The sequence below is a fragment of the Nesoenas mayeri genome, assembly GCF_963082525.1.
Source record: "Nesoenas mayeri genome assembly, chromosome: W".
Classification (NCBI taxonomy): domain Eukaryota; kingdom Metazoa; phylum Chordata; class Aves; order Columbiformes; family Columbidae; genus Nesoenas; species Nesoenas mayeri.
The window spans coordinates 8,520,553-8,534,617 of NC_137553.1; the positions used below are offsets into that span (position 1 = coordinate 8,520,553).

A 14,065-nucleotide genomic window follows, 5' to 3' on the forward strand; every position below is an offset into this window, starting at 1 on the left:
TTTATTCTTTAAATACTTGTGATATTTATCAATTTTTCTACATTTGCTCTGCCTCCATATGAATCACAGTTCAGCAGTATATTTTTCTCCAAATATATTAGAAAAACAATGGGTAATTTTTAGCAATGTTCTTTCCTTGTTCTTGGGAGACCTCCTAGTTATTCAGATGAAAACCAGAACACTGGACATGCTTCCAAAGCTGTTTAACTCTCTTTAGTGCAACTGCCCTGGGTTGGCACTCCATCTTTATCTATCAGAGTCATGGCTAATAGAATTGTCATGGCTAATAGAACTCCTTATAAACTTAGAATGGTGTCCATATGAAAAAGCATTACTATTTATACTAGAAAAAGCTATGCTGTTGGAAGGAGATAAATCTCATACCTCTGTTTTGAAGAAAGACTTAAAAAGCAGAAATACAGTTTCTAGATAATAATGTGAAATATTTCCTCTTCCACCCTTAGGATTTGCATTTATACAACACCCAAGTTTAATGTTCGAACAGGAAGTGAAGACTCTGTACAACAGCATTCTTTCAGATAAGAACTGTTCTGTAAACTTAAAAATCCAGGTGTTAAAAAACCTCCAGACCTACTTGCAGGAGGAGGATACACGTATGCAGCAGGCAGACAGAGATTGTAAGTGTTGAGTACTTCTGTGCTAATGAAGCATGCAAAACCTAACTTTCTGGCATACAGTTACTATATGCATGAACTGTATAACTGATTGTTATCTTATTGATAATCTTGTACACCAAGTATCTTAGAATAATTTTCAAAAATTATGTGCATAGCTATATTGAGAAGTATAGCTTATTATTTACTTTGAAGACGTATAAATCCTGAAAGCAATCCAGAATGCATAATTGCTGTAATGATGGTAGTAATACTTATTATCAAAATCTTCTCTAAGGTCAATTTGCATATATAAAATAAGAAATACAAAATAAGAAATGTTTTAAATTAAAACCTTTATTGAGGAACAAGACTTTAAAGTTGTGTCTCTAGTTTTTTGAAGTATATTTGCCATCAGACTATTCTGTGTTTCATGAGATCATAAACCCATTCTAAGACAACTGAAATGTGTATGTATTGTAAAGCTTAAATATCAGTACGCATCAAGTACTGGCAAAGTAAATGATTATACTGTGATGAGTATGCTATTGCTTTTGTCCTTTTTGCAGGGAAAAAAGTAGCAAAGCAGGAAGACCTGAAAGAAATGGGGGATATTTCCTCAGGGATGAGTAGTTCCATCATGCAGCTATATCTCAAACAGGTCCTTGAGGCTTTCTTTCATACCCAGTCCAGTGTACGCCACTTTGCTCTAAATGTCATTGCACTGACATTAAACCAGGGTCTCATCCATCCTGTTCAGGTATGTTAGGCTTTTATGATGGGTGTTTTTGTTATTCAGGTTTTCACACTTGCTAAATGCATTTCTAGTTTTTTCTCTTCCAGCTATGCTACAGTAATTTCTTATTGTAGCAAGGGGCCTTTACAGAAAGCATATTTTGAAATCTGTTTTATGTTGTTTAGCCAGTGAGATCCAAATGCTGTATTTTCTTGGTTTTGGATCAAGATGTAAAAGCCCAGCCAGTGCCTAAAGAGCACTTACAAATGTACATTGGAGCATATTTCTGTTACACTTATAAATTTCAGGTGTATGCCAAGCTGTTTTCTTTATTTGATTCTTTATCCTGAAAACTGTCAGCTTGCCTCCACTTCGATCCCCATGTCCTCCAAACAGTATGGAATTCCAGAGTCAATGTCAGAACTTCAGTTATCATCTCCATTATTCTTTGCTTACATAATATTTTTTTAATTCTTTGTTTATACTGCAGCATGTTCAGTCATAAGTGGTGTTTTCTTTTTCTTAAAATGGCATTTTTTTTGGTAGTGTAAATTTGCATTAGAATTTGAGAGAAACAGAAATACTACCTGAAACTTCACACAACTTGTATCACTTATAATGCTGGTCTCTTGTCTATTTTGTACTATCTCCTTGCAAAGGGTAGTCAGGTAGTAAGTTGCATAGAGCTTCCTATTCTAGTTTCTGCAGTAGTCAGAATAAAGCAAGAACAACAGTGCAATAGAAAAACAAAGAGTGAGAAAGAGGAGGTACAATGACTCTGAATAATCATTTCATTTGTTTTTCAAGTGTGTGCCATACTTAATTGCTATGGGCACAGATCCAGAACCCTCTATGCGAAACAAAGCTGATCAGCAGTTGGTGGAAATAGACAAAAAATATGCTGGGTTCATTCATGTAAGTAATTCTAATTTATCATTTTACAAAATACTGTTACATTCTTTGGTGACTTAACACTTGAAGATAATAATTTGAAGCATCTCTTCCAGTCTAAAAATTCCTTTAATTTATAATTCAGAGAAGTGTTTTCCTTACTGAATAGTATATAAGAGCATTTATTTGACAAGGACAGCTGATTCATAATGTTTAGCAATGTTTTTCCTGTATCAGTAGACTAGGGAAGAGAACACCTTGTAAAACTAGAGGTCCTTAGTGTATATGTATTAGAACATTAAGGCATTAAGGCTTTATAAATTGTAATCTAAGCAGAAGGAGCATAGGAAGGTGTTAAGAACTGAGGGATCTTGTTGAAAGGAAAATCTGAGAACTTGTGGAGTTGTGGCATCATCCCATTAGTTCTGCTTAAGATCTGAAATTGAGCTGCAGAACCCTCTCCTTATTTCAGAAGGCCCCAGTCTTGGTTCAGTGTGTACTACATTGTAGGACTTCCCATATCTGATTGTATTCCACTGAAATTGGAGCATTGCTCTGTGTATGGCATCCAAACAGATACCTAATCCAGTAGGTGAAGGCTAGCAGATGAAATTTGCTATGTAGACAGCTGGGATTTAAGGCAATGTATAGATGAAGAGACAACTATGCTGAAGAGAAGCAAAGGTGGTATGAGGAGAGTTGGATATGCAGCCTAGCTAGGGATTGTTTGTTCTGAAACTAGAGCAGGAGGCTTGTTGTAAGTAAAATCAACTGGAAATTGCAGAATATATAAAAAAAAACAACCCTAATTTTCTGTTTGTCAGTGCTATTGTACTAATATGGACTCAGTTGTTGGTTTCACTACAAGTGACATCACGCATACACATTTGGTAAAATATTTTGTTCATTTTAGTATTGAAAATTGTTTAAATTGGAATACCTGGCTGCAACAGGTAAACAGATTAGCTGTATGTTTCTAACAGAATTTACGGTGAAAGCAGTTCACAAGACATTTTGATCTCTGCTACAAATTCTTTTTTAATCTGTTTCCCAACTTAAAAGATAGTAGTGCACCTCAGTGCATATTTGAAAGTTAAACTCCAGATGAACATCTGCTTAAAAAGAAATAAGCGAAAAAATGAGCTAGCACTTTCCGTTAACAGGCTTTTGTTTAATTTTCTTCTTTCAGTTTTACTGCTTGCAAGCAATGGTTTAAATAAAAATAAATACTTTTCCATTTCAGATGAAAGCCGTGGCTGGTATGAAGATGTCTTATCAGGTACAACAGGCAATCAATACGTGCCCAAAGGATCCCGTAAGAGGTTTTAGACATGATGAATCATCCAGTGCATTGTGTTCACACCTATACTCCATGATCCGAGGGAACCGTCAACACAGACGAGCATTTCTAATTTCTTTACTCAACCTCTTTGATGATACTGCAGTAAGCATCACATTTTCTTCACTTGAAAAGAAAATAAAATATAACATCACAAGCTTAAATTCTCCTTTTACAATGTATTTTTATGACATAATTATTGATAACTTAATTTCCCTAAGGTACTTTGTTTTGCTTTGTAATATAAGGTATTTACCTATATAATAGAATGCATCATTTTGTACCTTTCTGTACTCAGTTTGGATTGATCAGAAATAGTGTATCTTCAGGTATGAATAAAATTTGTATACATGCATGTTGTTTAGGAGGTAAGTAGAATAAAATTTGTGGTCATGTTTTTGTTCTAGACTGTTAGGAACAGAGGATAAGCGTATAAATCTAAGATATTTGTATGTATATTTATATGTACCTTTTTTTTAACTTCCAGAAAACAGAAGTGAATATGCTCTTGTACATAGCAGACAATCTAGCCTGTTTTCCTTATCAAACACAGGAAGAGCCACTGTTTATAATGCATCATATTGACATTACGCTATCAGTTTCTGGTAGCAACCTACTACAGTCATTTAAAGAGGTATGTGCAGTTATATTTTAATATATTTACTATGATGGAAATATATACTTCTCTATAATGTGGTTAATTCTTCAGTGAATACAGTATCATTATTATGATATGCACCAGTAGCATTACTTTGTAACCAGTAGTTAAAAAACAACCAACCCTTTCTGTTCTGGCCTACATCTGGTAGACACTAGTTAAAATCTTCCCTTGCATTGCTGCTTATGTTATTAAAAAAGAATGACAAATTTTGAGTTCTTAATAATAAATCTATATGATTCCATAATACTGCTGTATTAATTGGAATTAATATTAATTGCATGCATCTGGGAAGTACATGAACCAGGAATCATCATTAAATATTGGTTTATCATGTTTGTATAATTTTAATAATAAAATCCAGTTTGCTGTTTCTTTTGTTGTCAAATAGCTGATGGCAGTTACATGTGTGTCACCTGGGAGAATTTAAATACATTTGGAAGGACTACTCGGCTGGCCAGCCACAGTCTAGGAGGTTCCTCCAGTGCCTTGATGATAACTTTCTGATGCAAAGGGTGGAGGAGCTGACTAGAAGAGGTTCATTGCTGGATCTCATCCTCACTAACAAGGAGGCTCTGGTTGAAGCGGTAAAGGTTGAGGGCTGCCTTGGCTGCAGCGACCATGAGATGGTAGAGTTTAGGATCTCATGTGGCAGGAACAGGATAGCAAACAGAATTGCAACCCTGGATTTCAGCAAGGCAAACTTTGGCCTTTTCAGGCAATTGCTAAGGAAAATCCCATGGGCAAGGCTGTTTGAAGGTAAAGGGGCCCAAGATAGTTGGTTAGTGTTCAGGGACTGTTTCTACCAGGCACAAGATCAGAGCATCCCAACACGTAGGAAGTCAAAGAAGGGAGCCAGGAGACCTGCGTGGTTAAACAGGGAACTGCTGGGTATGCTCAAGTAGAAGAGAAGAGTTTATAGATCATGGAAGGAGGGGCTGGCCACTTGGGAAGAATGTAAGGCTGTTGTCAGAGGATGTAGGGAGGCAACTAGGAAAGCTAAGGCCTCCTTAGAATTAAACCTGGCGAGAGGGGTCAAGGACAAGAGAAAGAGCTTTTTCAAATACATGGCAGATAAAACTAACACCAGAGGCAATGTAGGCCCACTGATGAACGAGGTGGGTGCCCTGGTGACAGAGGATACAGAGGAGGCAGAGTTACTGAACGCCTTCTTTGTCTCTGTCTACTCTGCCAGAAGCTGTCCTGAGGAGCCCCGTACCACTGAGGCCCCAGATGAAGGCAGGACAATGGAGGAGTTTGCCTCGGTTGATGAGGACTGGGTTAGGGAGCAGTTAGGTAATCTGGACATCCGTAAATCCATGGGTCCGGATGGGATGCACCTGTGGGCGCTGAGGGAGCTGGCTGAAGTCATTGCTGGACCGCTCTCCATCATCTTTGCCAAGTCTTGGGAAACAGGAGAGGTGCCTGAGCACTGGAGGAAAGCAAATGTTACTCCAGTCTTCAAAAAGGGCAAGAAGGAGGACCCGGGTAACTGTAGACCAGTCAGCCTCACCACCATCCTTGGAAAACTGATGGAACGACTTATTCTTGGTGCCATCTCAAGGCATAACAGGGATAAGAAGGTCATTAGGGGCAGTCAACATGGCTTCACCAAAGGGAAGTCATGCTTGACCAACCTCATTGACTTTTATGAGGACATAAGATGGATGGATGATGGCAGAGCAGTGGACATGGTCTACCTTGACTTGAGTAAGGCATTTGACACAGTCTCCCACAGCATCCTTACAGCTAAATTGAGGGAGTGCGGTCTGGATGATCGGGTAGTGAGGTGGACTGTCAACTGGCTGAAGGGAAGAAGCCAGAGAGTTGTGGTCAATGGTGTGGAGTCCAGTTGAGCCCTGGATCTAGTGCAGTGCCTCAGGGAGCAGTACTGGGGCCGGTATTATTCAATATATTCATCAATGATTTGGATGAGGGAATAGAGTGCACTCTCAGCAAGTTTGCTGATGACACCCAGCTGGGAGGAGTGGCTGATATGCCAGAAGGCTGTGCCGCCATCCAGCGAGACCTGGACAGGCTGGAGAGTTGGGCGGGGAATAACCTAATGAAATTTAACAAGGGCAAGTGTAGAGTCTTGCATCTGGGCAGGAACAACCCCAGGTTCCAGTATAAGTTGGGGAATGACCTATTAGAGAGCAGTGTAGGGGAAAGGGACCTGGGGGTCCTGGTAGACAGCAGGATGACCATGAGCCAGAACTGGGCCCTTGTGGCCAGGAAGGCCAATGGCATCCTGGGGTGTATTAGAAGGGGGGTGGTCAGTAGGTCAGAGAGGTTCTCCTTCCCCTCTACTCTGCCCTGGTGAGACCACACCTGGAATATTGTGTCCAGTTCTGGGCCCCTCAGTTCAAGAAGGACAGGGAACTGCTGGAGAGAGTCCAGCGCAGGGCAACAAAGATGATTAAGGGAGTGGAGCATCTCCCTTATGAGGAAAGGCTGAGGGAGCTGGGGCTCTTTAGCTTGGAGAAGAGGAGACCGAGGGGTGACCTTATTAATGTTTACAAATATATAAAGGGTGAGTGTCAGGAGGATGGACCCAGGCTCTTCTCAGTGACAACCAATGATAGGACAATGCCTTGAAAAGTACACTACTTTGAATTCTCACCTTACCAAAATCGATTTTTAATCTGCTAGAAAGAAACAGTGTATTATTTAGATGAGGGACCAGTGTGTATCACCAGCACATAGAGGATGAGATCCTACTTGGGACTTCTTAAGTTCTGTGTTATGAAAAATCATAGTATGTGCAGTAATAATGCAAGTGTGAAATTCTGTAGCTCTACAGGTAATATAATACAACTGATTATTAGTAATACTGGTCAGCAGTGTAATTAGTGTTATGGAATTTTAACAGAGGCAACCAGATTGAACTAGTGTGTACCAAAGTACATACATATGGAAATCTGTGTAACATGCGAAAATTATATTCGGGTGAAACAAAAATGGAATTTTCTTCTTGATTTATTGTATTTGGCCTTCTACTGCATTTTACTGTCTCCACTAACAAACTTGAGCAGTCTTTTTAAGAATAACATGCTAGTGGAGTACTTATTGCTTCAGTTCCTTCTGTAACCACCTTGAAAAAAATGTGGACTTTGGATCAGTTTTTCAGGGGCCTTCAGCAACTTTTTGCCATCGATAATTTTAATCTTTGGATATCAAGTTATGATATGATATTTTCAGGGAATTCTTCCTAATTTAAGACAGAAATTATTTTGGAAATATTTTTTTTTAAATATGCATGATGCTACTTATCCTAATTTTGGAATGTGTGTTAACTTTTCTGTCTTGCAGTCTATGGTGAAAGACAAAAAAAAGGAAAGAAAGCCTTCATCAGATGAGGAGACTGAGAGTGACAGTAACAGTGTCAGTGAGAGCGAAAGTGAGGAGGAAGCTTCTAAGCCTCGGAGGTTACGGAAACGGGTAGACTCTGATTCAGATTCTGATGAAGAAAATGATGTAAATGCTGTGATGAAGTGTTTACCAGAAAATTCAGCTCCTTTAATTGAATTTGCAAATGTGTCCCAAGGCATATTATTACTTTTGATGCTGAAACAGCATTTAAAGAACCTCTGTGGATTCTCTGATAGGTAAGGATATTTAGATAATAAGCCATAAGTTATCTAGTGAGTTCTTTGTAAGGATTAAGATTGGAAGGTTGTTTTTTTTTCCAAGTTGATCATTAATAATTGTTTAAACAATAGATTTGTATAAGAGAAAAAACATAAATGTAATAGGTTGAATGTAATGAAACTTTGGATTAGAAAAAGCAATTATTTCATTTCTCAACAGGATGTCTATTGTATATGGAATTATTAAAATATAACAACTTATATTGAAGATTTTAAAAGTTTTTCCTTGAAATTGCTTTGGACTTTCCTTAAAAACTCTTTTGTTTTCTTTAAACAGTAAAATTCAGAAATATTCTCCATCTGAATCTGCAAAAGTTTATGATAAAGCGATAAATAGGAAGATGGGCGTTCATTTCCATCCAAAACAAACTCTGGATTTTCTGCAGAGTGATATGGCTAATTCCAAGATTACTGAAGAAGTGAAGAGAAGTATAGTAAAACAGTACTTAGATGTAAGTAAAGTTGCTTTGCAAAAAATCTGAAATCCTTTCAAACTAGGTAACACAGTATAATGCTTGAAAGTAGATGCTGATGTGTTGGATGAACATTTCAAAATGTTAAGTTCCTGGTAATCTTATGCGATATACTGGTAACTCACCATTTCCTTTCAGGATGTTTAGCAGGATTGTCTTTCAAAGTCTTCTAATAAATTTTAACACAATAAAAATTAATTTAAACTAAAGGATATTCATCTTTGCAGAGTATTTTCCTGTTTTTGATATCCGTCTTGTATTCCTCTATCATATAACTTGTTCACTTTATCCCTGACTGTTTCCATCATAGGAACAGAGACTAGATCTAGTGTATTTACCTTCCCCCCCCAATTCTTTGAAATATTAACTAGAGAAAACTTGCAATTTTGGAAACACAGGAAGAAAGCTTTTACATACCTACTAGAAAATGAAAGTTTGTAGAACAAAACACAAGCTGTTGAAGTTTGAAGTTGTCTGCCATTTGTTTTACCCTGTTTATCTTTTCATTTGTTTTTTATTTACTGTAGTGTGACATAAATGTATATTTTTAAAGTTAGAATGTGGACTGATCTGGGGGTTTTTTTAATAGTTCAAGCTCCTTATGGAACATTTGGATCCTGATGAAGAGGAAGAAGATGGAGAGGTTTCAGCTAGCACAAGTGCTCGGAACAAAGCAATTACCTCACTGCTTGGAGGAGGCAGCCCTAAAAACAATGCAGCTGAGACAGAGGATGATGAAAGTGATGGGGAGGATAGAGGAGGAAGCACTTCAGGGGTGAGGCGGAGGAGGAGTCAACGTATTTCGCAGCGTATTACGTAAAATTACTTTATGTGCTTATAAATGTTAGTCTATTATATTAAATGTACACCGAGTAATGTAATCCACATGAAAGAAAGCATTTTGTAGATAGAGATTCTCTACTTAACCATTTATACAACTTTTGTAGAAAGTTTAACAGAAAAGACAATAAAAAATAAACACAAACAACAACAACAACAAAAAAAAACAAAACAAAAAACAAAACAAACAAAAAAAAATAGAAAATGAGATTTATCCCATATAAAAATTTATTAATTTTCCTTTGGAATGTACTGTGTGTTATCCTTTTTATTGTTGCCAAGTTTTTATGTAGCTTTATGATTCGTGTGTATATATAATTTTATATATCAATAAGAGATAAAGACACGGGTACAAATTAAGAGTATGTGGTTTTACAATGATATGTTAACCCCTTGGCGCTGGCGGTCGCGGTGCGTCTCATTGCCGGCAATGGAATGTGTGCTGGGAAATCCCAACTCCCGGCGTCAAGGGATTAAAAGCAATAAAAGCAATAATTTCACTAAAGTTCTTTTGTGTAACACTTGGTCTTTTTTCCCCCCCAATGTTTTAGTCATTGAGAAGGTCAAAACGAAATTCAGACTCTACGGAGTTGGCAGCACAGATGAATGAAAGTGTTGATGTCATGGATGTCATCGCTATTTGCTGTCCAAAGTACAAAGACCGACCACAAATTGCAAGAGTAGTACAGAAAACCAGCAATGGCTTCAGTGTTCAGTGGATGGCAGGCTCCTACAGTGGCTCCTGGACTGAGGCTAAGCGCCGTGATGGCCGCAAACTGGTGCCTTGGGTAGACACTATTAAAGAGTCAGACATTATTTACAAAAAAATTGCTCTAACGAGTGCTAATAAGCTGACTAATAAAGTTGTTCAGACTTTACGATTGCTGTATGCTGCCAAGGATGGAACTTCCAGCTAATGAATTTGTACATGCAGCCAAATTTACAGGAATTGAAATAACAGAAAAACTTGAAATATCAACTTTCTGTCAAAAAAAAAAAAAATCAGTTAAATGAAGAGTAAGAATGGAACCTGGGATGCAGGAAAAGAAGGAAATGTTTGGTAAACGTTTATGTGGGAGCTTCCTTCGCTGTTGTGCAGCAGAAACTTCTCAGTTCATTTTTACTCCCACTGTACTATAGTTTAACAAAAAATTGTTTATATCTTGAAAAAACTTTCTGTTTAAAAAAATAAACAAGTGAATGTTGGAAATTAGTCTGTTAATGTTCTTAATAAAGTGTTTTTGGAGTTTAACCTAGCAGCGGATGGCTTTCTTTAGCTTAGCCCAATTTCCAGGAAAGCATTGTTTTTCCAGGCTGTAAAATGACAGAATCTACTGGATATATAATTTATTCTGTTGAGGAGAAAAAAAAATTAAAAAGAATAAATAAAAAAAGAAAAAAAAGCATGCAGTATCTATGACCTATCTGCAGGAGGAGTTTTGTAAATGTATATTTTGATGTATTAGGTCACCCTGAAATAATACAAGAAAAGGGATCCCCAGCAAATCTGGTGGAACGAATACTGCAATAAATTTTTTTACTTCTCTTTGTTACTTGTCCGTTTCCATTTGAATTTCTTATTGTAAAGATCTGTTTAAATCAATTTATATTATTTTGCAGTCTTTTATGTAAAATTTACTGTATTAGTGGTTTTCAAAACAAGACAGAAAATATTCTTTATACAGTTTGTATAGGCTGACTTCTGAATAATTGGTATCTTTTTATTTTTATCCCTTAAAGGATGTAAACACAAGTTAACTCCAGGGTTTTATTGTATCCTGCAATATTTAGTATTAACTATATGATTTAGCACTGTGCCAAACACATTTTCAAGAGTACGTTTTGATATAAAAAGAAACTATAGTTTATTCCTTGTATGCTTCAATTTCTTTCTAATGCTGTCCAAATGGTAATTTATGATAGTTTAAATTTGGGGAAAGCTGAATGACTATTCTGCTTGGGCTAACTGGCCATGAATGCATTTCTCTGGGTTAATATAGAGAGGTTTGTGTCAAAAGGAGATAGCTACAGTTATCTGAGGAGTGAATGGGTATGAATCTAGGTAATTACATTACGTTCTCTCACAAATGAATTAAAAAAAAAAGTTTGTATATTAGCCTATTTTTTTTACTAATTGAAAGATGTTTTCACATTTTGTAAATTGAAAAAATGCTATTGAAAGCTTTAAGAAGCATTTGTTTTGGCTACATTGCCACAAGCCTTTCATAAGCAGTTTGCCTTTCTAGAGAGTAACAAAAGCAGCAGATTTGCAAACAGAAAAAATCCAAAACAACTAAACTTTTTAGGGGAATAGTAAACCCTGCTGTGTTTTCAAATCTGTTTATCTAAAACAGATATTCCTCAATAAGTAAATATTTCTCTTATGCTTATTTTCTTTTACGAATTTAATTTATGGTACGAGGCTGTTTTTATGAAACTAGATTGCAGAATTCTAATGCGTTATTCAATTTGTGAGGAATATTAACAGTATTCCAAAATACTCTCATGTACAGAAAAACCATTAAACTGAATTGATTAATAACTCCTCATAATCTAGTTAGTAATTGTTCCCATGGGAAATGCCTTTTTGCTGTTTCATCCCTGGAATTTTTCTAAACAGAAATATTTTCTCACTTTTTGTTTTCACTTTTCATGGTGTTTTCTTCACTCTACAAAGTCACATCTTGTGCTAAGATAGGTATTGTTAAAGTAGGGAGAAGTAGAAAAAGCAGAAGTCACCCCTAAAGCTCTGGAAGCAGGACATCTTTGTAGCAAATGACAAAACACTATTTTTTAGGGCCAGGAACATCTTTTATAGTGGGAATTTCATACTTTGAGAATAGAGGGGTTGTATGACATGTCACATGTTACTAGTAGAAAGAGTTGAAAATACTTCACAAGGAAACTCCTGATTGATAAAAACAAGAATTTCATACAGATGCAGTCTAAAATGTTGTCACTAGTCTGTTAGCCATTTCTGATGCTATTTATTTTAAATAATCTTTTTTTAACAGATAATACAAACGTTTCCTTGTTCATAAACAAATTGTTTCCTGGTCATGTGGCTTTGTCAATAAAAAAGAGGGGGTTTTATTTCAATTTGTTAGGTATTTATTAGAATAAAGTTATCAGAAATAAATTATAATTACACAATAGAAACCTGAAGTCTGAAGTTCTGGACCATTATTATATTGCATAATATGCGAAAGGGCATACATGATCCTTGATGGGATCTGTTTGCTATAATATAGAATAGACTTAAAAGATTAATTCTAGATTGTTGAATAAATTGAATAAGATTCTCACTAGTTAAGAGTTGAATTTTCCCCTTCTGTACTACCCAGAGTAATATCTAGCTTTATTTTGCCTATCACAAATATTCAGATTACTTGCTGTGAAAGAAAAAGGTAGCAGAGTTCATTTTTGGGAAACAAATTCCTGTTACCTGTATATAACATGGGCTGATGATTTTCAGAGATATGAAATAGAAAGCCTGAGGCTGCAACTATAAGTTGTGCAGTGCTCAGCCTTTGAGTAGCAGTTGTGGGTTTACCAACGTTAACCACGTTATTGGCAACAGCACATACTGAGATAAGGGGTTTTTTTAACATTAAAAAAAAGTGCTGCAGTGCAGTAATTGGTACAGTAACAGAATTTTACTCCTTTGTGTTGACATAGCTTTGTATTTTTTCACTGTATGGCTATAGATTTTTACATACATGACTGTAATGATTATTGAATTTTTTTATTCTTTTTGCTTTTTCCCTTTGAATACAAGTTCTGTACATGGAAACTTGTTGCAGTAGCTTACCTAACAAAGGAATATTGTCAAGCTTTTAGAATTAACTCTAACCATATTGTACTCTTTAAGAAAACATGGACGCTTCCACAATCTAAATAAATATGAATTAAATTATTATTTTTAATCTTCCAGTTCAGTACTGTAAAATTGCAGAATAATTCTTGAGTATTTTCATTATCTGCAGCAAAACTTTAATTACAAATAAGTGTTTTTTAAATGATTCAGTAATACCCTTTTGTATTTTTTTAAGTTCTCTATTGCTTATATTAATGACACTAACATGTATAAAGGTAGGCATGGGCAATATTCAGCCATAAGTATTTTAGTGAGGTGTGGCCATTAAAAAGATATTTACATTTTTAAGTCAATCTTTAGCCTTTGTTTTGCTGTTGTGGTGTCATCAGTGAGAATATTGTTGCTGCGAAATAATTGAATTGTGCTAAACATTAGCTCTGACATGAAATACCTTATAGAACTGAAATAGTTCTTAAATGTATTTATGGCTCATAAAAAAAAAAAATATAATCAAATCTGAATCATCTGATGCTAGTTAAACAGCAGGAAGTTCTGCCTAAATACAGGTGTTAATAATGTTCCAGGGTAATGAATGGATCAGTTCAATTGATCCTTACTATAAAGATAACACATTTTAGCTCTGAGCCTCAGACAGATATTAATGGAGTTGAAATCAAACGCCTAATGCTTTTGTTATGTGCCTGACACTCCTAAGTCTCATGTGCTAGAAATAGCGAGAGCCTAAGGCGCATGTTTGCTTCCACTCACTGAAGAGCCACACCATAATCATACAAGTGTTTCTATATCCCTCAGAGAATTTGTCATCATTAAAGTACTGAGTTGTAATGGGTGAGTTCTTAATTTCAGTAGTAAGTTTTTAGATTTCTTGGTTCCTTGACTAATTATTAAAGTGTTATTGTTATAACAAATTCATAGTATTTTCATATTTCATTATTTTAAATAAATGTTGTAAGAGTTCAATTTGGACCCTTCCAAAATGAAACTTGCAAGTTTTTATCCTAGAATGCACATACACTTTTTTGATTC

The 14,065-nt window shown here is 36.0% G+C and overlaps 1 protein-coding gene across 1 annotated transcript in view; it reads left to right on the top strand.

Annotated features, from left to right (window-relative positions):
- LOC308051434 (nipped-B-like protein) overlaps positions 1-10,697 on the top strand; it is a 198,798-nt gene extending 188,101 nt beyond the window's left edge. The window contains exons 40-48 of the mRNA XM_080361861.1: positions 465-638; positions 1,184-1,374; positions 2,158-2,265; positions 3,485-3,685; positions 4,068-4,214; positions 7,551-7,846; positions 8,166-8,340; positions 8,951-9,136; positions 9,753-10,697. Coding sequence (XP_080217987.1) covers positions 465-638; positions 1,184-1,374; positions 2,158-2,265; positions 3,485-3,685; positions 4,068-4,214; positions 7,551-7,846; positions 8,166-8,340; positions 8,951-9,136; positions 9,753-10,118 — 1,844 coding nt within the window. The 3' untranslated portion in view covers positions 10,119-10,697. The remainder of the gene's footprint in view (positions 1-464; positions 639-1,183; positions 1,375-2,157; positions 2,266-3,484; positions 3,686-4,067; positions 4,215-7,550; positions 7,847-8,165; positions 8,341-8,950; positions 9,137-9,752) is intronic.
- Positions 10,698-14,065: the final 3,368 nt, after the last annotated feature.